General features: G+C 55.6%; 1 protein-coding gene across 2 annotated transcripts in view; it reads left to right on the top strand.

Annotated features, from left to right (window-relative positions):
* The window catches only part of ALX4 (ALX homeobox 4), a 43,723-nt gene extending 22,059 nt beyond the window's left edge, over positions 1-21,664 (top strand). For both annotated transcript variants that reach the window (XM_069784662.1, XM_069784664.1), the window contains exons 2-4: positions 6,431-6,741; positions 14,776-14,904; positions 16,729-21,664. In XM_069784662.1, the coding sequence (XP_069640763.1) occupies positions 6,431-6,741; positions 14,776-14,904; positions 16,729-17,052 (764 nt within the window). In that variant the 3' untranslated portion in view covers positions 17,053-21,664. The remainder of the gene's footprint in view (positions 1-6,430; positions 6,742-14,775; positions 14,905-16,728) is intronic.
* The last annotated feature ends 598 nt before the right edge of the window (positions 21,665-22,262 follow it).

Raw genomic sequence — 22,262 nt, forward strand, 5'->3', positions numbered from 1 at the left:
GGGCTGCCTGTGTGGGATTTACGGAGCGTCTGGCTGCCACTGAACTGCACAGAGGTGACTGTCACCTCCCTCTGCTGTCACTTCAAAAGCCATCTTGTGGCTGGTCCTGGCACGGCAGAGCACATCCTCTGTGACCACTGAAGACTTTCAGGTGTCAGAGAGCCAGGTCACTGAGAAATTCATGGGTTCACCAGAGAGAACCAAGATGCCCAGCTCCAGAATATTTGGCATAAACAATAATCTCCTTTCACATTCAGTAGTGAGGAAGCCACGGTAGGCAACTGAGCAGTTTCATTTTCTCCCCATGGAGGCAATGGCAGTACCTTTTCTTGCTGTTTCGCTTTTCCTATGTCGTGTTCTGGGAGCCAGAAAGTCAGCCGCAATTACAGCAGGTTGCTAGAAGCATTTTTGTGCCTTCAAAATCTGCTAGTCAGCTCTTTTCTGCTGTTCAAATGAATGTGCTACATGAAGAAGGACTTGGGGCATAAACTGTGCCTTTTTATTCTAGCCACAGCTTCTATGTGGAGTTTTCAGAATTGATTTGTTTATATAAAAGCCAGTTTTGTTAGTGTCCTTTAAATAACATGAAAGAGGAGCAAGCAGCGCATGTTGCGTTTGTACAGATGATGCTGAGCTTTCCCCAAGTAGCCACAGGGTGTGTGAATTCAGCTAATCAGACAATAAAGCAGTACGTGCCCTTGAAAGCAGATGTTTGTATTGGAAAAACAAGCTCGTTCAGAAAAAAAGCAAGAGGAACAGCAACTTCCACAAACAAATAACACACATATGGACACACACGCATACATATTCCCCAGGCTTGCTGTGATGTACACTTAGCAGCAGCACTAGAGTTAAGGTTTATCAAGCTGTTTGTCCCCAAACCCACGCAGTGATTTACTCCAGGAGAACGTAACCAGCCAGGCAAAGAGAGTTTAAGTGCAGCCATGGCTGAGGTGGTTTTTGACTCCCAGGGAAGCATCTCCGAAGCACACAGAGTGGAGACGGAGCCAGTGACTCAAGTTATACGCTGGCTGCAGGGCCACCGAAACACTGTGGACCCACCGGTGCTGTGTGGCATCTCTGGTACTGTCCCCAGACTGCCTTTTGGGAACAGAAGGAGTTTTTGAAGCCTTTCTGCTCCAGGCCTTAGTGTTGCTCCTGCTGTATGCTCTGCTCAGAAAAATAAGTCTCTTCTGGAAGAGAGGAACCCTAGATGTGGTCAGGAGGAGCACAGTAGAACGAAATGCTCCTCTCCCCCTTTCATCCTTCTACAAGTAGGCTTTTCTGGAGGAATTTGCTCTGTCTGTAATTAGCTCCCCAAGGTGGCCAGGTATTTCACAGCTATTTTTTGTCTGCGGGTTTCGCTACGTCCCCCCCTTTGCTGTAAGAGCCTCAGGTGGCTGCCGGCAGGGATGCTGCAGTGCCAGCAGCTTTGGTCGGGCTCGGCAGGGATGGATGGTGTCCACGCAGACGAGCACATTCATGCAGTGGTCTCAGCACAATGGAAAGTCGGTGCATGCCATACCGTGAGCAGAGGAGCTGCCCGGAGCATGTTCCAGCCTTTCTTCAGTTTCTGCAGGATCAACCAAATGAGGTCCCTGGCTGGGATAGATGGACGGACGTGCTTTCATACAGGAACCAGCTCTGCTTTATGCAAACTCAAGGGAACTGCTAGTAGGCTAGACACAAGGCAATGTGTTCATCCTTATCCAGAGTTGAAATGGAGATGCTCCAACCAGTTTTGGCTTAGCAGCAAGGGTAACTGCGGCTTCCAGCACGACTCCAATGGCTTGTGTCTTATGTAGACTTCTACCACCTGCATTTAAGCGATGAATGCTGCCCAGTTTTACACTTCAGTTTGGCCCAAGAGTGAAGGTATGATTAAGTATCTGATCATCGCTAATAAAATCAGTCATGCCACATTCAGCTAAAAAATTGTGGGTCTTCTCGCCATCTCTACATCTGCAGACTGCAAGAATGCTGACTCCCTGAACAGAAATAAACCTAAAGATTTGGACCTTTACATGTCTAAAATCCAGCCGCTCCATTTTATCCTATATAACCCAAAATGTGGATTTTTTTTTTAAATGATAGCCTTGTGCTGACTTCTAGAATGCAATGACAGACAGGAGGCAGAAGGCTGCAACAGACAACTTGGGAACAAGTATAATGGCTTCAGCATGTGTTAAGGCAAGATCGCTGGATAAGGTTACTATGGCCAGCCAAGTCCTGGAGGTGTGCTGGCTGGGCTGCCGTGCAAATCTTCCTTGGTAAGAAGTGTAGAATACACTGCCCAACCCTATCTAGGCAAAATTTTAGCACTGGTATTTAAGCAAGAGTTGAGAGAATGATATTAAGAGCCAGAACTGGATTTAAAAAGTCTTCTTGAACATCTGCTCTAGAGGTTTGGTTTTTTTGGTTGTTTTTTTTTTTTAAAGAAGCATCATTGCTATGAAAAGTAAGAGTCAGACCATGGCTGTGCAGGCAAGGAGAGGCAGTATGAAATGGCCAGCATAGGAAGCCGTAGGGATCTGGGGACGGGCAGGGGAGAAAACCCCTGTGCCCGCACCTGGGCAGAAAGGCAGAAGGTTCCTACATCATTTAGCGTGGGAGCAGAGAGGCAGCCTGGTGCAGCCACACACCGCCCACGCCACGTGTTCAGGTGTCCCAGGCTATGCTGAGACCCCCCCCCCGGGGCTGGGATGGTTTGGGGCTCCTCGCTGACACCGTAACAGCTTGGATGAACTGCTGCCAGAGCAGCAGAGTAGCAATGCCAAGCTCCTGCAGGCTTCTTTGCCTGGAGCCTGGGCTAAACAGCCCTGTGCTGGCTGCGTCCCTGGGTTTATGCTGTCTTGCAGCCTCGGAGGCTGTGGGGCTGCAATCACAGAATCTACGTGAAGGAGTCTATCACGAAGGAAGGAGTCTATCACGAAGGAAGGAGTCTATCACGAAGGAGCTGCAGCTCGTCATTCACGTACTGTGCAAAGGAGACCTATCATTTAAAGTTGGGCCCAAATGTGCAGCACAGTCCATGTCTCCTGCAACCCCTTCCTCCTCTGTGGGGTTCCCAGGACAGACGCGGTGAGATCGGAAAGGCATATCCCCTCCAGGTGAACCGGGCATGCAGGCAGCTCTCCTGCCTGAAGAGGAGCAGCGTGATGCTTGGGGACAACGTGCCCAGCTGTCCTGGGCTGTCCCCGCTGGTCGGCAATGGACACAGGGTGACTCGGGGAAGGTCTCAGAAGTGCTGAGGCACTGGGAAAGGAGGGTACAAGTGTGGGAAGCCAGCAAATATCTTCCTTCCACTGCTACGAGAGCAGAGACGGAGTTGCAAGCAGCGAAGGAGGCACCAAGCTGTCCTGTCAGACTTGTAAGGGCGCAATGATGCTCACATTACCTCCTTGTCAGGGAGATCTTCACAATATGTAACTCGAGGTCTCTCTAGGTTTGATTAGAAACAGACACCCCAAACTTTGCACTGAAACTTTGAGGCCATCTCCAGTTACAGGAAGTCTGGGCATATCCATATGCAGATGTATGCAATTTGTTTCACTTCAGCAGTTAGCATGACTGTTTTGAGGTCAGGGAGCCTGTTTCTAGGGAGTGAGAGTTGCTTTTTGGGATGCTCTGCCGAGGGTGGATGCACGCCATCCTTTCCCTACGCCGCCATCCGTGCTCCCTGCCTCCTGCCCTCCATCCACGGAGACGGCTCATCCCTGCCGGTGCCCGCAGCGGCTGGAGATCGAGGAGCCTGTGCCGACTCTGTGCGTGGCTGAGCTGGCAAGGAGGGCTCTGGGCTGGCGGCAGGCAGGCACGGGGACCCCCGCCGGGTGTGCGTGCAGACCCTTCCCCAGCTGAGCTGCTCGAGCAGATAAGAAATGGCAGAGGAGTTCTCGAGGAAAGGTCTCAGGTCTTGCGTTTGAGATGCCGGCAGCCTGGGAGTTAGGGAGGCAGCCAGCACAAAGGCACGGGGGAAAAGGTACTGACCTTCCTGACATCATAAATAATAAAAGAAGAAAGAAAGGAGGAAAAAATTTCCTGGAATACTTTATTTATTACCCCATCTCTACTGACTCTCACAGGTGGTAGGCCATTGCTGCAGACTTTCCGGAACTGTTCTGTTATCATAAGTTTTGAAAAGAATAAATATCATGGTGTAGCATATGATTTACCCAGGTCGTGGAGCAGGGCACTGTCCCAGCCCATTTTGGATGGGTCTGTCCACCCGCATCCCCAGGAGCGGTGGCGAAGGTCAGCCGGTTGGAGTGCTGGTGCAGAGAGGAGGCAGGTGACAGTCACTGGCCTGGACACCGGTCCCGGCGCCCAGGGAGCATAAATTTTGGCAAAATGTTCCTAAGGATCAAAGCAAAGAGAGTTGAGATAGATAGGCAACATCAGGCTTTGCTGAGCTTTACAGGGAGTTCCTCAAAAGCCTGAGGGAACAGTATTAGAGAAAGCAAAAAATGTGAAAATACGGTAGGGTGGTAGCGGCAGATGGCCCCAGGTCTGCCTTTGACTCCTCTGTACTAACTGGGCAACTTTTTTCTCAAATCTCTTTCCTAGCTCATCCTCCCAAGCTTAAACCTGGGCCTTCCTTGCCCTCATGCCCGCGGGTGACATCCTCCTGTTTTCATCCCAATCATCTCAATGCAGTCTTTCAGCTGCAAGAGTGACAAAAGGGCAAGGAAACGTACACCTTCTCACAAGCCCGCGCCTGGGTTTTTGGCTGTGAAACCGTGACAGAGCCGTTCGCAGAAGGGCTAAGCTGTAAATATAGAGTGAATTAGGTAGAAGGATGTTGTAACGAGGGACGAGTGCTGGAAAAAAATGGGGATTTCCATTTTTGGGCTAAGATGCCTGAGCTGGCATTAATGACCCTGGATATGACACTGCTGGGGTAAAGCTCTCAGTGGGGACATCACTAGGTGGTGGAGCTGTTTCCCAGCAAGACTGATCCTGGACTGAGAACATTTAAAAACAAGCTAATGTGAAATTTATTAAAAAAAAAAAAAAGATCAGCCAGTTGGCATGATCTTGGCTTGGTAAGGAGAGCACGGAGACGAAGTACCAGTGCAGCCTTTCCTTCCCAGATCTTTAGGAGCTGAGCGTAGTGGCTCAAGGTTAAACCCAGGAGTAGGGCTACCATGGTTTTTTTGCCCAAAGATCCCAGCCAGAAATGTGGGCAGGTGTGACACGTAGTATATGCCGGGTGGGCCAGTCGCTCACCCAAATCCCTTTTTTTTTCTGGTCTGGGGACAGCCCACTGCGCAGAACAGCGGCAGCAGGCAAGGGAGAGCCGTGGCCACTTGCCATGGGTCCCCAGCAGGGTCCTGCAGCGCTCTCCTAATGAAGGGGACACTGCTGTCACGGTGGGCAGGAGAGGACGCCCCATCGCAGCGCCTTTGCCTGAAGATACATCTGCCCCATTACAGAAGCTCAAAGGTGGTTTTCACCTTTACCTGCAGCGGTTGAAACGTCCACCTCCTGCTTCACCGTACTGCTCTTGTGTGTCATGGCCCGTTAATTATTAATTGCTCAGGGCAGTCAGGCAGGAACAGCCTCGCAGGCTGCTGGCAGACTCCTCTCGTTTCTCCCTGCCCCACACACCGGCAGGCGTCTCACAGCACCCTTTTCCACGGCGCTGAGCGCCATTCGCAGCCTCTTTGCCGAAAGCAGCCTGAGTCTTCGCAGGAGGCCGTGGGGGGGGGTGTCAGCCGGTAACACCACTGCCGACACACGAGCGGAAAACAGATCCCACCGAGCGCCGCGTGTCCCTGGTTTTCTACCCTGTGTTATTCAGGAGGGGAGCATGGATGGGCTGGTGACCGGGGACCATCCGCTGAGGCCTGGGTTTGGGTCCCCCCGTCCTCAGAGACCTCTCCTGTGGCCAGGACCACGGAATGCGGTGCTCCGTGGGGTTCAGTTCCACCGTGAGCATTGGGAGGGGGAGGAAGAGCCTTGCCGGGGTGCGCGCAGGTGAAAATGCCGGGCTCGTCCTTCCACCCGACTCCCCGAGGCGGACCCAGAGGAACTGGCAGAGCTCACCCCAACCTCCCCTTCCCTGGCTGTGCTGGTGTCCACGGGCTGCCATCAGCTCCCCGGCCATAACAGCCACCTTCTGCCTCGAATACAGCCCGGCCAGGCACCCGTGCCACCCCCGAGCTGAGCTCCAGCACCCTCCGAGGCCGAGGCCGGCAGCTTTCCTGCACCCAGGGCAGCCCTCTGCTTCTTCTCCTCCCTCCTCTGCCTCTGCCTTGGGTCATGTCAGCCTCCCCGCCTGCGTCCGGCGACCGCTGCCCAGCTGCCATGGCTAGCTTTAATTGGTTGAACCAGTAAATCGGTCGAAAGATTTACATCTGTTTTCTTCTCTTCCTCCCCCCCCTCCCCACCCTGCTCAAACCTGCCCTCCTCTCCCCTCCCACCCAAATAGGTAAGGAGAGCAATTTGGGAGAGGCCGACTTGCAGCCGAGCTCCGACCCTTCGGGAATGGACAGCAGCTACCTCAGCGTGAAGGAGGCCGGGGTGAAAGTGCCCCAGGACAGGGCCAGCACGGACCTCCCCAGCCCCATGGACAAGGCCGACTCGGAGAGCAACAAGGGCAAAAAGCGGAGGAACCGCACCACCTTCACCAGTTACCAGCTGGAGGAGCTGGAGAAGGTCTTCCAGAAGACCCACTACCCAGACGTCTATGCCAGGGAGCAGCTAGCCATGAGGACAGACCTCACCGAGGCTCGTGTACAGGTAATGGGGGGGACGGCCTGGGGCTGGGCGAGAGGTTGGCGAGCTTGCAAACAAGCCCGTGCTCGCTGGGGAATGAAACCGCGAGCCCTGCAAATTTCTTGTCCCTTGCTGCGCCTGAGGTCCCCTGCAGCCCCACCGCAGCCTGCAGGCAGCCGAGCCTTACCCAGAGCTCGTGCCGCAGGCTGGGACACCTCTCCGACAGGGACAGGACGGGGAGGTACGTCCATGTCTGGCACTAGTGGCAGCTCCTTTATTTGGGCTGGTGTCCCGAGCTCCAGCATTCACAGAGATGCCCCTTGTCCTTGAGCTAATGGGACGGTAAGCCTCACCGTCACCCTCAACAAAGCTATTTTACGAAAGCTACTTTCTTCAGGAGACTCAGGAGGGGACATATAGGTTCATAAGTCGGAGGGGGAGCAAGCTTTCCCACAGTCTAGGCTCTTTCTGGCAAGATGGGGATGCAGAGGTGACCAGGACTTTTGGTACCAGAGGTGATAAAGGAGAGGCAGCTCTTGTTGCCTGCTTGGCTAAGTAGGTGCTGAGACTGCACAAAGCCTGGTGATCCAGGGCAAAAAGGTGCTCCCACCGCCTTGAGAGGAGCAGGAGAATCAAACAGCCGCACTCAGGTCTCAACCACCTCCACCCACACCGGTGCCAGCTCCCGTGAACCAGCTCCCCCGAACTAACTGGGGGGTCCGGCAGAGCCAAACCCCACACTGACGGAGTGAGTGATTCTCCGAGTGCTGGTCTTTCCTCCGAGTCAAGGTTAAACCGAAGACCTGGTAGAGCTCAGAAGCATGTGCAAAAAAGGAGCACCATCGCTTGGAGCGGCCATCCGCAGTTCACGCCTCGATGGCCATCAAAGGTCCAGCTGAAGCTTAGGCTCCCATTCTCCAGTCTAGCTAATCCCGTGACTTCCATCTGCAGGCATTTATCAGCTCACCGCCCCCAGAACCTGCATTAGCATCAAGAATAGCTGGCCCGTGGAGACATCTGGTTGTATCTCTTATACCAGGAAGACTCCCAGGTCCCAGGCAGGCCGGCTTGCCCTCTGCTCTAACCTTTATGAGTAGTTGTTGCAAACAGTCAAAGCAGTCAGGCCAGCATCCTTGCATTAAGTCCATTTTAGTCTGGACATTTCCTTCCAGTTTCAACTAGCTGCAGGATTTTGCTTGTCCGCTTGCCTAAATTGGTTTGCAGGGCTGGTGTGCTCTTCTTCCCCACAGCTGTTTCTCTTCAGGCTTGACACGGCTGCATTTCAGCAAGAAAGCAGTGCCATTCCCGTCAGTCCCGCACGTAGAGCGCTGCGGGATGGGCAGGGGAAGCCGGCGCTACAAACGCCAGCTCTTTACTTCTGCCACTGGACACGCAGCCCTTGATTTTCCAGGGACACATCACAAGTGCTGATGGGGTCTCCCGGGAGGCCAGGCATAGCATCAGGTTACCAACTGCACAGTGCATGAAATTCCTTTCGCTCAGGAATGAGAATGAGGTGCTGGAGGGTGGCGAGCTCCTCCGGCTCGCCCCAGAGCCAGGGTGTGCAGCTAGCGCATCCCAGCTAGCGCGCAGAGCCGGGCTAGTAGAACCAGGGCAGGCGAGGCAGATGCAGTCCACAAGTTCATTACATATGACCCACGATCTCAGGGTTTGGTTTTTTTTTTCCCCCCCCCACTTTACCACCGGAGAACACCGCGGCCAAGGGGAGAAGTACCTCCCCAGGCAGCCAGGAGGAAAAGTGGCAGAGGGAGGGTGCAACTGTGGAGGTTTCACCCTGCCCTGAGATAAGGCACGGGCAGCCGAGACCAGCTTCTCTCTCCTCTTGAGACTGCCAGCACGCACCTCTCGCTTGGGCTGGCGATGCCAGGGCTCATGTAATGGAGCAGCTGAAGGACTTGTCTAAGCGGCCTGGCTGCTCGAGCACTTACCCCTGGGTGGGGTGAAAGGGGTAAGCGACTCGCATTTCACTTATTGCCCCAGCCCCACCGGGAAAGGACCGCGTCCCTCGGGCTGCGGGCTGGCACCCAGCCACCGCCTTGTGACGAAGGGCTGCCGTGCCGTCGGTAGAAACGCAGATTCCCTTCGGCGAGAACCAGCAAGCTCATGCCGCGTGTTGTGGGTGCTGGCTGGGGGCACCCTCGGTGCCGGCTATTTCACGGGGGTTCTCAGGTGGCCGGGGCTGCCGGCTCTAACGAGCTGCTTAGTCTCGGCATGGCAGCGGCAGCCACCACGAGGGCACGGGGATGCTGCCTGGGGTGGCACGGGGCTGCGCTTCCCACGAGGGAGGCTTTCGGGGCCGGGAGCCTTAGTGAATCGCCCTAGCACCTGTCTCCAGCTCTGGGTTGTGTTAGAGCTTGTTTAGGCTCGGCTTTGGCCTCCCACCCCTCTGGGCAGCTCTGCTCTGCGGATGCCTCCCCACGCCAGCACTGCAGCACCGAGGGCCATCGGCTCGGGCACGGGGCAGTGGCCCTGGAGACCGACGGCGAAGCAAATGCCTACTGCAAGGACCAAAAGCCCAACCAGGGCCAAGGCAGAGGGTGGAAATCACAAGCCGCAAACCCCTTCTTTCCTTCTGCAAGCCGAATAGCCACTATGTACTCAGATGGTTTAGTGGGTACGGTGGTGTTGGGTTGATGGTTGGACTCGATGATCTTAAAGGTCTTTTCCAACCTAAACGGTTCTATGATTCTATGCCCTCCGCCAAGCTGACAGGGGCTCGGGGTGCTGTGGGGCTGCATGGACTTTGAAGGGAGATCCACAGTCCCTCTCTCCAAGGAAGGTATGGTCCTCTAAGGGATGGCGAGTGTCCTGGGATAATTTCACAGAGGCCGGCTTCAGCTGCCCGCGAGGTCTGAACTAAGCCAAGCAGAGCAGCAGGAAGGCAAGGTGCCCAGCAGTTTTGAGGTGTGATGCTCCCTCCCACGGCTGAGCCAGCTTTTGGCTGGAGGTCGTTCCCTCTGGCCAGGCTCGGCTCCTTGGGGAGCGCAACCAGCCGCCACGCTGCAGGCTGGAGCAGATGCGGAGCCCAGACAGGCAAGTGGCAGCTCTGTTTTTTTCCCATCCTTTTCCCAAGCTCACGCTTCATTAGTGAAAATAGCTGCCGGAGATCTCAGTGCTTGGAGAAGAGCTCACGCCAGCAGCGGGCATGGGGCCGGCCGTGCTGTCTGTGGAGCGGTGGCATCCCGCAGCTTGGCCCCTCTCCTGCTCTGTTTCTCTGCCCGCCTTGGTTTCCAGCCATCAATGCTGGTGTCCGACAACGTCAGAGCTAATTCCCCCTGCGATGCAATGCGACGATTTCCCTGCCCGCCCCCCACAACCCAGCCCCTCGTTGGCAAGTACTATTAAGCCACCGCACGTCCCTGTTTTCCGAAGCGGGAGACGTGCGTAAGCCCTGCGCAGAGGCAGAGCCACCCTGCCAGGGAGAGGCTGCTAGGGCTCAGAAAAAAAAAACCTGCTAAGGTGTGCGGCGGGTGCTGTTTTCATGTAGGTCCCGTGCAGCGTGCCTATCCTATTCCTTTCTCCTTCTCTTCCATGTCTGGGGCTGCAGAGCCCCGGGAAAAGCTCCTGCTCGGTACCAGCAACCGCCTGAGCTTCTTCCAGCCCATCCAGGGCTGCAGCAGATGCCTGACACGGTGGCACTAGAGAAACACGGTAGACGTACGTGTGTATTCACATATGGCTCCTTCCCCTTGCATGCACACACGTTTACATCCCAAGCCCACGCCAGCCTGGCCCCGGCTGCTCATCTCTCTTGGGCTGTGAGTATCTCTGCCTCCTGGCCTGCCCTGTGACAGAGGAGAAAGAGATGGGGCTGAAAGGAGGTTTTGCAGCCAGGGAATATAACCCCTCAGCCAGCCACCCCTCAGAGCCAGCCTTATGATCGCTGGGACCGTTAATGAAATGTTTTTGGCGGTGACCCTGTGATGCGGCGGGGGCTTGAAAGTGAGAGGGAAATGTCAAACTCTGCTGTAGCAAAATCACCGCCTTGGAAAAAAAAAGAAAAGAAAAAAAGCAAAGCAAAGCAAGAAGTAATATATCTTGATCCCTTTTCCCCCATAAAACCCTGGGAGGCTGGTGGAAGGAGCGGAAAGACTGAGCTAAGCCTGCAGGAAATTAAACATGAAATGAAAACAAGCTCGAGTTATTCAATTCTCTCATCCCAGGCTCCAATTTCCCATTCCAGGCCACTGATAAAATGGTGTCCAGTTTCAGCGCTCAAGGATGAATTCTGGCTCTGTTCTTGCAGGCTGGAAAGCAAAGGGCTGGTGGCCATCTCCGGGAAAGAGGGGAGATGGCCTGGCCTTTTGCAGAGGGATGGGATCCTGGAGGGAGACAGACAGACAGACAGATGGAGGCTGAGCAGAGGGAGGAGGGCAGCAGGGACGGAGGACAGGGACAGAGAGAAGGGATGCTGCGAGGCTGCTGAGGGAGAGAAGGAACGCGAGAGGCTCGAACACGGCGGGCACAACTTGTCCGCCTTGGGGCAGCGATGCGGCGAAGGGCGCTTGAGCACAAGGGCATGGGGCAGTGGGCTGGATCCGACCCCACGGCTGCCACCAGCCCACCACCACGCATGCAGAAGCCAGCCTTCCTCTCCAACCGCTGCTCTGGTTGGAGGCGGGACAGAGGGGAAAATCGCCTTTTTCTTTAACTTGGAGGAAGGATGAACGCAAGCGGTGCGGTCCCCAACTATCCAGCCGTGGTCAGAGGGGGCTGGGTGAGGTCCCAGCTCAGCCCATCCACTCGTGCCCGGTGTGGGGCTTGGTGGCAGGGGCAGACTGGTGCCAGGGTATCAGCAGTGAGACGGCAAGCAGGAGCCTCCCGCTTTCTTTGTCTCAGGCCGTTCCTGGCCTCTCCACCCCCCCCGCAGCACATCAGCTGTGTATGCATATGGATTTAGGTACCAGCATATGGCTGAATGTTTATGGAGACATGAAACATTTTCTGTTCTGTAGATTTTTATAGGGCTGATTTGGTACGTCAGGGCTTATCAAAGCATTGTCTGCAGGAGTCAGATACATGACATTACCCTACACTCCCACTCTAATTGTTAACACCGAGATGCAGCCCACAGCGACTGCTGATCCCTGCACGAAGTACCCCAGCCTGACCCCAGAGGACACGCTGCACCGACTGCTGCGACCTCCGCCGTCACATCCCCGTCCCATAGCAGCCTCCCTTGACGGAAGGTGACAGGCAATGAAAGGAAGATGGACTTTTGTTGGCTTTTAGATTTGCTTTTTAAAAGTAGGTGTCTTCTACGATTGAGGAAATACTTAGGATTAGTTGGCTTTTTGCTGACATCTTCACATTATACATTGCCTTGCCTGCCCTGGTTTCCCTGGAGCGCTGTGGAGGCCTGGAGAAGCCCAACTGCAAGATACCAAGCAGCCAAAAAGGACTTGGACCAGAGGAGAAAGAAGAACTTTAAAAAGTGGCCCAAACCTTGTCACAAGCGTTTCAGAGCAGTGGCTCGCTGCCAGACCTCGGAGCGTCTCCAGTGCCCCCAGTACCAGCACTGGGACTGAAGACACTCCTCTTTTTCAGCCTAACGTGATGATTTGCAACAGCCTCCCAGCCCACCAGCCACATGGGGATTGCCATTCGGGAACCACCCGCTTAAACCATTTTGCTTTGCCAGCGCCAGTTCAATCCAATGCATAAATCAGGAGCAGCAGAGCAAAAGCCTGTGCCGGAGACCCCGCTCCGCCTCGGCCAGGCCCAGGAAACCTCCCTGTGGCTCCGGCAGCGTGGCTGCCCGCCGTCCCGGGGAAGCTGAGCGCACGAATCCCACGCTGACAGTTTTGGAGATCACGTCACAGAGCCGGGCACGGCCGCAGAGCTGGGCGGGATGCTCGGATGGAGCCGGGTGGGATGCTCGGATGGAGCCAGGCGGGATGCTCGGATGGAGCTGGGTGGGATGCTCGGATGGAGCCGGGCGGGATGCTCAGATGGAGCTGGGTGGGATGCTCAGACAGAGCCGGGTGGGATGCTCGGACAGGCTCCCCTGCACAGCAGTGCAGGTGTGCGGGCAGGCCAGCCGGTGGCTTCGCCAGGCAGGGGAATGGCCGCATATGCCTGGCATATGTTTGCCCTGGCCTCGTTCACAGCCAGCGCTCTGCTTCCCTACCTGCTTTCCACCCCTCTGTGCACAGCGGGGCCTCCTCCGCCCGAGGAGGAACCAGGTCACCACCGCTAACTTTGAATCTGCAGATCAAAGCGGCACAATCTGGGCCAGCCCTGGGACTGGCCTGCAGCTGGGCTGGAGCGGCTGTGCCAAGAAGAGGTAGAAGAAAAGCAGACAGATGCCTGGGGCATCAAACCTGCTCCAGTAGGATGCTCTTCATGTGGAGCATGTGCTCAGCCGGGATAACGTTAGGACTTTCCTGCTGGTGCTTTTTGCACCCGCTGAAAATCCTCATGGGGTTGTTGATTCTGGGGGAGGGGTTAAAATCCGATTGCTGCTTTGGGTAGGGCTAGTCTGGCCAGCTTGCAGATGGCCCATGCCGGTGGCATTGCCGGGGCTGCGGGGCAGGGCACTTATCCCTACACCAGCTCATATGGGGAGGACGTGCCCGGGCACCGTGGTGCACGGCCAGACCCTTAGCTGCCCACTCGTACCACAGGGCTGGCCGTGGTGGGGAGTTGCGGGAGACCAGCGGGAGGCTGCCTACACGGTGGGGAGGGGGAAAACTGAAGCAGGAGAGCCTGAAATGACTTTTCGAGCACAAGCAAGAAGGTCAGCTCAGAGCAGAAACCACAGACCCTCGTCCCTGCCTCTCCCTGTAGCAGCTTCTAGCTGCGCTGACGCAGGCTGCAAATGCCCACCTCTCTCTTGTTCCCCCCAAAAACCAGCCTGCCGTCCCACCCCGTGCCGGGCTCGCCCCACTATCCTCCAAAGACGTGAGCTTCCCACCCGGCATCTGGTTCCCCCAGCTGCCTGCCAAGCAGTGGAGCTGCCCCACGGCCAGGTGCAGGCAGGGCCAAGTTGTTCATTAGCCATTGCCCCCGCCCCCGGCTCCCCTCCACGAGTCACCGTGTAAAACTCGAAGCAGAACCGAGCGGCTCTAGGACTGCTCCTTTCATGCACTGGCGTGACCTGCACAACCCAGCCCCTGGTGATTGCCTGCATCTCTCAGTGCCTTCAAAGCGGCTCTTGATTGATGTGTTTCCCTGACTCACAAGCTTCAAGAGGCTTTGAAGACACTGGGCCAGGCTCTGATCTCTCTTAGGCTGATGCAAATCAGGAGCAATGGTGCTGACAACAGTGCAATAATCCACACTGATGTCAAGCCAGTAAAAATAAGAGCAGAAACAGAGTTTTGGTCTTTCGTCTGCCTCGAAGGGATCTGAGCAGCACTGTGAAGCAGAGAGCTGCAAACCCTGCAAAGAAAACTCGGTGTAAAGCAAAGGACACGCAGTGCCGTCGAAGGGCACTTGTCCTTTCCTGCAGTTAAGGAGGGAAGAGGTGTCAGCTTTTTACTTTTTGTCACAGTTAAGAAAAATAAGACTGAGAGTTCAGTGAGAAATGCAAGCTCTTAGCCAATGGCATCGTCATAGCCAGAATTAGGCTTGGGGAAAGCCCCAGCGCTGATGGTTTCAGCCTGGCAGCAGCACACACGGACGTATTCGCACTTCTCGCCTGGGACCGGCTGACGGCAAAAGAGCCGCGGGCAGCGCCTGGGTAACGCTGATTTGGGGGTGTGAGGGAGATGGGCTATCCCAGGGCAAACCAGACCGTGGGAGGCAAGAGCTGCGACCGTCCCCAGACAGGCAGGACACCAAAAGATGGGCATTGCCTTTTGCCTGGGGTGCTGGTCCCAGATCCCCCCAGGGATGGGGGGCAGGACCGCTGCTCCCCTGCAGGGCTTGCGTGCGGAGCAGCACCCCGTCCCCGTCCCACGCACAACCACCCACCCGGTGAAGCCCCGCTTGCCGGTGGGCTCCCTGGGGGGCTGCCAGGCTCCCAGCCACTGCCAGCAGCTCCCCTTGTTCACAGTTGTGTCCCCCCCCTCTCCCCGGTCCCCCTCTCCCCAGGTGTGGTTTCAGAACCGGCGAGCGAAATGGCGCAAGCGGGAGCGGTTCGGTCAGATGCAGCAGGTCCGGACTCACTTCTCCACCGCCTACGAGCTGCCCTTGCTCACCCGTGCTGAGAACTATGCCCAGGTGAGCGCATCCCACCCCCCCCAACTCTGGTCCGTCTGTCCCAGTGCCTACTGGACACACCACCTCTGCTCCCAGTCCCCCCCACTCCCCTCCCCAAGCAACGCTTCACTTCTCGGGTTCATCCACCTGCAAGGCTGCAAGATCGCTGGGGCTGTATTTCCAAGCACTGAAGGGCCAGGAGTTATTTAGCCGGGTGTCCTGCCTGGCTGCCTCGTGTCCTGGCCCGGAGCAGCCATCCCGAAAGCGGGCACCAAGCCCAGCGTTGCGTGACACGGTGCAGTCGCCCTGCTCAGCCCATCCTATTGCACTGTCCTTCTCCCATCATATGTGCTACTGCTCACTAACTGGTTTGGAAAAGCTCCAAAAGGCTGTTTCACGCCTAAAAACCGGCAGTTCCCAGGAAGGCTTCTTGTTGCCGTGCCTAGGTTTCCATGCCCTTTTTTTAGGCGGTTGGACAAAAGTATTTTTTCCCCTGGCAAATTCCCACAGCTGTCTCCCAGCAATGGGCTGCGGTACCCGCAGCACACTCGGTGACGTCTGGGGATGCTTCCCAAGGGACTTGTGGGTTTCTGCTCCAAAGGAAGGGTGGGAGCAGCCTTGTTGAGGTATCTGGGGCTGCTGCCGGGGCCCGTTGAAACCATTCCTGCCCTGGCCCGGGAGGCAGGTGACACGGCTGCCTCCCTGCCTTAGGTTCTTGTCCTGGGAAACTTGTCACCATGGCTCGAGGGCCCCGCAAAGCACTCCCTCCGTCCTGCCAACTCCTCTTCCCGCCACCCAGAATTTTCTCGAGGGCGCAGTTCCGCAGGCGTGATGCTCTGAACCCGACTTGTCCTCGCGGATCTGTTGGGAGTCCTTCCCTCCCTCCCCAGCCAGCCAGCCAGCCTCTCTCCCGCTTGGCATCTCCCCCCCGAACCGAACAAGAAGTCCTTATGAAACAGCTGAGAGATGCCAAAGCAGCTTTTCAAGCAGAGGACACTCTCAGCAGCCTTTTCAGCACTCCCTTCTCTTGCCTTTGTAACTTAGACTGCTCCCTCCCTCCATACTGCCCTCGTCTCCCAAGCCCTAGAGATCAAAAAAATGAAAAGCAATTTGCAAGAGGTAAGAGATCAGAGAGGGCCCAAGGGTGAGCGGTGGGATGAAGGGCCCTTTGCTCTCTCGCTCCGGCCAGCTGCTTGCCTCCTCCTCCTCACTTTCATCCTGCGTGCCCCTGTCCCCCCGCTCCGCCGCAGCACACCTACTCCTGTTGGCAAATGCTCAGCCCCCCTCTCTTCTTCTGCAATATCTTTTTGAGTGATGCTTCAGGAGCCCAGACGGCCGCTCGAGGGTGAGAGGCAGGGAAACTGCCCGTGCTGGGGGCTGAAGGCAGCTCACCTCCGACGGGCACAAAAAAGCTCTCGCTTAGGCAAAGCTGCCCCGAGCTGGGGCAGGAGGGTGGATGGGCATTCTCGCGGCATCCCTTTCTGCCTGTTCCCTCTGTCGTGGGTAGCCCCATGGAAACACCGTGGACGGCGCCGGGTTTTCTGTGCCCAGAGCATCCCTGCTCCACAAAGCGCTCGCGGGGCAAAAAAAAAAATGAAAGAGAAAAGGCTGGGAGGGGGAACAGATGAACAGAGAGACACTGTGGCAGAGGAGGTCCTGTTCCCTGGGCATTAGTCTCCCGCGCTCCCTGCCCCTCTCCAGGCTGGCACACAGATTTTGGAGCAGATCTGCTGGCTCCGGGGGCCAGCATATCGCATCCCCTCGCACGCAGGGCAGGCCAGCCGCCGGCCACATCCCGCATGGAGCAGCCCTGACGCTTCTTTTCCCACCCCCTCCTCCCTCCAGATCCAGAACCCCTCCTGGATCGGCAACAACGGAGCCGCCTCCCCCGTGCCCGCCTGCGTCGTCCCCTGCGAGACGGTGCCCTCCTGCATGTCCCCCCATGCTCATCCCCACGCGGCCGGCGGCGTCTCCGAGTTTCTCGGCGTCTCCGGTCCCGGCAGCCACGTGGGACAGACTCACATGGGCGGCCTCTTCGGCACGGCCGGGATGAGCCCCGGCCTCAACGGCTACGAGCTGAACAGCGAGCCGGACCGCAAGACCTCCAGCATCGCTGCCCTGAGGATGAAAGCGAAGGAGCACAGCGCCGCTATCTCCTGGGCCACATGACATGGGTTTCCAGCCCAGCGCCCGCGAGAAACGGAGAGAGCACACGGGGACAGCTGAATAAATCCATCCGCTTGGACTCCAGACAGCAGTTGCCTCCTCGGGGATCTGAATGCAGCACTTTTAGCTACCCTAGGCGTATAAAGTACATATGTTAACGTAAGTGGAGTGTTTCCAGCGCGAACGCGGCAGCTTCTGGCTTCGTCGGAGCAGGTGGGGAGAGGGAGACTGTGGAGCAGCACCTCTTCCAGTGAGATCTGGGATGGGATGCGTCCCCTCTCGCTGCCGCCTCCCCAATAACCTGGGCATTTTTTTCTCCCCGCTCCTTTTTCTGACACCAGATCTGCCTTTCCAAAGAGCAAGAGCCCGCTGGCATTTCAGTGGTTTCTCCCATCCCACCCCCCAATTTGTCGACAGTGTTGCTCAGATCTGTTCTGCCCTGGGCAGGGGACTGGATGGGGACTCTGGCACCAGCAAAGAGCCACCTCTCAGGCTGCTCCCGTCCTCTTAGCAGGAGCCATGACTTCCCACAGCTGAGTGGGGAACAGGGCTGGGAAGATACCCGAGGCTAGAAAGAAGGCAAACGTTAGCCCACCTCCTTCTACCCTCCTTCCTCCCCGTCTTGCTGTCTGAGATGAAGCCCAGAGCCGTAGATGCCCGTGAAGGGAATGCCTCTCTTCCCAACACAGCACGGTTGGGAGTCTTTGCCAGCCCTCCGGTCGCCCAGCCGGAGATAACACCCCAGCAGACGATAGCTTCCCAGCACAGCTCGCTTTGCCGTGGTCAACGTTGAGGCTCAGGCGCGTGGTGGGGCAGCAAAAGGTTTCACCTGGCTTTCGCTGGGTCGGGAATTACTATCCACAATTTAGAGCCAGCAGTTACAGGAGGGGAGCGCAGTTGCCGTGTAAATCCACAGGCCCTCAGAGAGACGGCTCTGAGAAACAGCTCAAAGCGCCAGCACGCAGCCACGGTTGCGTGAGGCCACCAAATTCCCCAGACACCTCGTCTTGGGGTGAGAAACGTGCAATGACAGCCTCTCCCTGCAGCCCTCCGCCCCGGGACCCCGCTCCACGCAGCCACTGGGGGCATCTCCGCGCAGGGGGATGGCCCGGGGAGCAGGCTGGGAAGGAACCCAAGGCTGGACGAGGCGATGCTGCCCCATCTCCAGCCATCTCGGATCCTCTTCGCCTTGCAGAGGAGGCAAGAGACACCAGAATTTGCCTGGTTTGTCTGAGCCCACGTGCCTCCCCGCTTCTCCCTCCCAGCGCTCTTACCTGCAGAGCGCTAACTGTTAAGTAAGGTCTCCTTCGCAAGGCTAAATCTTTTACAAGCTTTTCAATGGTCTCGTAGTGCTAGGAATAATTTTTGAACATCCTTTTACCCCACTGAATTATCACCAAGGAGAAGCTGAAGGTCGGCTGAGCGCTATCACCCACACGGCGTGGCTATTGCAGGCTGAGCTTGAGCTGGGACAGATTCTCTAAGATTCGCAAGGGAACTACAGGATTTTACTCCCATAAAAATTAGTGTGCCACCCTGCCCTCCCTCCTCATGCTCAGCGTTCGGGGATCTTGTAGTTCAGGGTCCAGGAGCATTTAGAGGTCTTGGAAAAGGCTCCAAATAAGCTACAACCAAATGTCAGGTTTCAGGTTAACAAGACACACAAGTATTTTCTATAGTGCCTAGACTGCCATATGCTACCTGAACGATACACCATTGCTAGATCAAATGTAGTATATATTTATTGGAATACGAAAAGACCAGTAGCACTGTCTTTTCTCTCCTCAGAAACGCTAAGAGATGCCTTCCTTGGTACTCACAGGGAACCAGCACGCATTTAACCACACCGTGCGTACGACCAGGGCCTCCCCCATCACAAGCAGCCAGGACTTCTGTCCCAGCCTAAACATTCAGCCAAGCCATCGGGCACGATGGCCTAGGTGCTAAAAGCGATGCCGATGGCTGAACCAGTCGGGATCACGCCGACCAGTCGGAGGCGGACACCACCCCCACCGGGTGCCCCAGAAGCCACGGGGAGGGCCGTAGCTATCGAAGAGCTTAGCTGCATTCCCTACTGAAGTTAAAGGGTAGCTTTTCCTCACGGACTTCCACGGGGCCAGGATTTCACCCAAGCTGTTTTAACAGCCCAGAGGATTAAGTGCCGTATCCCTTGTCTTGTTAGAGAGGAGAGTCTCCTGGCTCAGACTTGGCATTTAGAGAGCCCCCGCTTTCTCTCACCTTCAAATCCACGTGCAAAGCACACGTTGGACTCGCTCAACCTATTTTAAACGCCGCTGGCCCTAAGCCTTGCCTGAAAGCATCACGAGGTGAGGCAGGGGGGGATGTTGTTCCCCGGAGCACCCCCATCGCTCGCCGGGCTCTGCCTCCCCTCTTCGGGTGCTGCCGCCGTACCGGCACGGCCCCTCGCGCCCACGCCTGTGGGTCACGCTGGAAGGTGCTCCCCTCGGAAGCCTCCGAAAGCAGCTGTTTGGGCAATTTTGAAGCTACGTGCATCTGTATTTACACACATTTTTTTAAATTAATTTAAAAGTTTTTTTTAAACTAGCTGTTAAATTAACAAGAAACTGTATAAATATATATATACTTTTTTTTTATATATATATATATATGTACCTTAATCTAGCCAACCTGCGGCTACTGCATTTCTTAAGGGTCACAGGGTCAGTGCTGTTCCTGCAATCTCGAGTTACCATGATGATGCCTTTTTTAATTATTATTATTATTATTATTATTATTTTAATACCTTTCAACTCTATTTATGACTTTCTTCTCTATTTATTTCTTATTTAGTATTTCACTCCTGTCCATACGTTGAGTTGCGATTCCCTGGCTCGGACTTACCTTCGAAGCTGCAAGCTTCGCTGTCCCCGGCCACCACCAAAATGTCTCACAAGCCCCAGCCACCCCAAAACCCGCCATACCGCTGGTGGCATCCTCTGTGGGTGCAGCACCCAGCTGCCCTCTCCGGCCTCACCGAGATAGCAAAACGTTTCTCCCAAGCAGTCCTGGCCGTGCAGCGGGTACCCTACAAGGGAGCTGCGTTACGTTGCCCAGACCCATCCCAGAGCTTTGAGACCAGGAGGATGTAAATAGCGAGAGCAGGATGGGTTCCCGGCCCCGGTTTAAAAGCGGTCGGGTACCACTCGGAGGCACTTCTTCGCCTACGAGCTGTAGTTAGCGCTTTGGTAACAACTGCAAACCAGTAGTGAACCAGGTTGGGGCTTGCTGGGTCCTAACTTTTCAGAGCTGCTGTGCCCGAATGAGCTTACGGAGAGGGGCTCCGACTGCCTTCTCTTGAACACGCTACTCCGTTCAGGTCTCGCTGCCCCAGCACCTAACTGGGCAGATCCCGCAGGGAAAAGGACCGACAGCAAGGTGAAGGAGAACCAGCCTCCCTTCTCCTCTAGAGCCCACGGCAGCGCGCATCCCGGCCGGAGCGCGTATCCCTGCCGCAACGTGCCTGGCCTGAGCCGGGAACGCGGGCAGGGCGTTAGGGGAAGACGCCGCGTCACCCGTGATGTCGCAGAGCTGCGGCACGTGTCGCTTTACCTGCCACGGGGACGCGGTGCCAAGCCGGGCTGGGTTTCTCCGGCGGTGGAGGTGCGTTTCCCCGATTCCCGGAGTACACCCGGACCGGGCAGCGTGTTGTAAAACGCTCTCCAAACAAACAAAGGCAAAAAGGTGGTTTCCCGGGAAAGGTTTGAAAAATAATCAAGCGGAGGCAGAGCCCCGTGTTTATTTTGCTGCTCTGACTGACACGGCAAAAAGCAAACAGACCCAAGGAGAAATTAAACCCAAATGGGAAGGAGGGGCGGAATCAGATGGAAAGTCATTCAGCCCTTCGCAGCTTCCCAAAGGGAGCTGGGAGGAGGCGACGGAGCGGCCTTGCACCCCCTTAACTCTTTGCTGGTAACATGGTTCCCCATTCCCCCCACATAGCTAGGTAGGTAGGTAGAGCTAGGACTTTTATACTACTGATTTTGAAGGACAGTTTTCAATGTATAATAATATATCGGTTTAGGTGTGCAGTGTTTGAAAGAGAGACTGGGAGAAAGAAAGAAAACAAACCTCAATCAATATTATTGGGTTTTTTTGTTGTAAAATATTGTAACCTTGTATAAACGCAAACTTTTTTTTTTTCTTTAGCTTAACAGCCTGGGGTAGAACATATTAAAAAAAAATTAAAAAGTTTTTAAAAAGTTCAGGAAAAAAAAGAATAAAAAAAAATCATTAAAAATGTTGCCATGTGAGGTTTGTGCCATGCAATGTTATTGCCTATGCAGCCATGTATTACTAGTTCATTACAGTGGAATATTAAAAAAGAACAAACAGTCTTGCAGCTTGGTTCTTTTAACTTTTTCTGAAGTAAGTTATTGCACTTGCAGCTTTTTTTTTTTTTTCTTTTTTTTGGGGGGGGGAGGGGGAGGTTAAGGGGGGCTGCAATTTCTGGGCACCAATTTTTATTTTTCCAGTTTTTGAAAGGAGTGGCATCGCTGGGAAGGACCCTGCTTCCCAGCCGCCCTGGCCGAGGGGGCACAAACACTGTTGTTGTTGTTTTGGTTTGCAATAAACTCCTTCTCTTCTCTCCTCTCAACTGCAATCTGGCTGGTTTGTTCCTGACTCATGACAGATGAAATGTGATCAGAGGGGCCTCCAAAATCTCACGTTAATTGAAGTTGGCAAAAAATACTAACAGTGCCCTTTTGAACTGCTGACGCAGTGCAGAATGGATTAGCCGGGGGTAGATTAACAACAGGTGGCAGCTCACGGGCCGCTGCCTCTCCCAGTACAAAGAGATGGTTAACAGCCAGCGGCCAGGCGCGGGAACGTCCTGCCAGCCAGCTCCCGGCTAACGAGGGCCTCTCTGCCTCCGAGAGCGCGGTTCGGCATCGCTCGGCATCACCAACCAGCGCAGAGGGCACCGTGGCTGCAGGGAAGAGAGGAGGATGGTTGCCCTTGCTTACCGCGCCAGAGCTGCTGCTTCTGGCAGAGCTTAAGCCTTGCAGGGCTCCTGTGGGTCTCCCAGCCCTTCCCAAGCGGTCCGTAACAAGGCAGCAGGTAATCCATCATGGCTGACACAAGGAGAAGTGACTTGGCAACAAGATGCCATGGAGCCGGGGAGCTTCAGCCACCCGGCTACGGCATCACCGCTTTTACATGGCACGGTTACGCTCGGGGCACTGCGGCGCAAG

Source organism: Haliaeetus albicilla, chromosome 5 (genome assembly GCF_947461875.1).
Source record: "Haliaeetus albicilla chromosome 5, bHalAlb1.1, whole genome shotgun sequence".
Classification (NCBI taxonomy): domain Eukaryota; kingdom Metazoa; phylum Chordata; class Aves; order Accipitriformes; family Accipitridae; genus Haliaeetus; species Haliaeetus albicilla.